The sequence below is a fragment of the Poecilia formosa genome, unplaced genomic scaffold (assembly GCF_000485575.1).
Source record: "Poecilia formosa unplaced genomic scaffold, Poecilia_formosa-5.1.2 Scaffold519, whole genome shotgun sequence".
In the NCBI taxonomy this organism is placed as follows: domain Eukaryota; kingdom Metazoa; phylum Chordata; class Actinopteri; order Cyprinodontiformes; family Poeciliidae; genus Poecilia; species Poecilia formosa.
This window is the reverse complement of record NW_006800458.1, coordinates 333,608-334,522: the sequence shown is the minus strand read 5'-3', so window position 1 is coordinate 334,522 and position 915 is coordinate 333,608. Positions and strand designations below refer to the sequence as shown.

Sequence of the window (915 nt, the reverse complement as noted above, 5' to 3'; positions counted from 1 at the left end):
CTCCTGCCAGTTCTGTGTTCATTTTCTCCATTTCTCAGTTGCAGGTGTGATATACGTAAGTTTAGAAAATGGCTCAAGGGTTTTACTTAGTTCTTTCACACAACTTATGTATCAAATAAGTAGACAGTGTATTTCTGAACATATGACGTTTAATAAAAACCTGGTAAAAACATATATGAAAGGAAACCTAAATGCAGGAATCTCTTTACAGTAACATTATGGCAGCTGAATAACAGAAGTTCATTTATTTTAAACACAGTAAAATCATAAAGCTGGAGATTAAGAGGCTAAAGTCTGAATTCTATGAACATTGAAACATGAGGAGACATGACTTACAAGTTTGAGGTGAATGTTGCGTAGAAGACACTGTCCTTCAAGTTGTTTTCATCTCGTAGAAAAAAGACGTCCTGCACCAGAGACTGTGAACGTACGTCTCCAAACGGGCAGTCCAGACGGGCTTTCAGGAAAGAAGTCCACTTTCTCTGCAAAGTTCTCAACCCTCCCAAGTCGCTCTGAATCGGCACAAATGTCAGACTTTAATACTGACTCATGTGGTGTTTTAAGGGAAGTTTAACATTTAGAGACGTACTTTACACACTCGTGCAACTCTTGACAGTCGCAAGTGGCTTCGTTGAGCCTCGGTTTCGAGCTCTGTGAGGAACAAGAACACGTTGTCGTCCTCGTTGTTGTTTGAATGTTTGCTGATTTCAGCGAAGTTTATGGAAATCATCTTGGGTCCTGATATCATTTAAAATGTGTTGTTAGCTTTCACACGAAGATTTCAAAGTTAAAGAAGCTTTAACTGGGTCAAGCAGCCACCTCACCATTGAGCCAAGACCATATTGGTTCAGTCCTCATGTAATTCTTCCCACGTCTTTGGAAAGACATTACTGTTCCCCGGAAGTTTATAGAACC

The 915-nt window shown here is 39.9% G+C and overlaps 1 protein-coding gene across 1 annotated transcript; it reads right to left on the bottom strand.

Moving 5' to 3' along the window:
• Nucleotides 1-202: 202 nt before the first annotated feature.
• On the bottom strand, nt 203-909 carry LOC107834103 (semaphorin-4E-like). Its single transcript, XM_016664847.1, has 3 exons — nt 825-909; nt 590-738; nt 203-512 (listed from the first exon to the last, which is right to left on the bottom strand). The coding sequence occupies exons 1-3, from the start codon at nt 886-888 to the stop codon at nt 333-335; spliced, it is 393 nt and encodes a 130-aa protein (XP_016520333.1). The 5' UTR covers nt 889-909; the 3' UTR covers nt 203-332.
• Between the last annotated feature and the right edge of the window lie 6 nt (nt 910-915).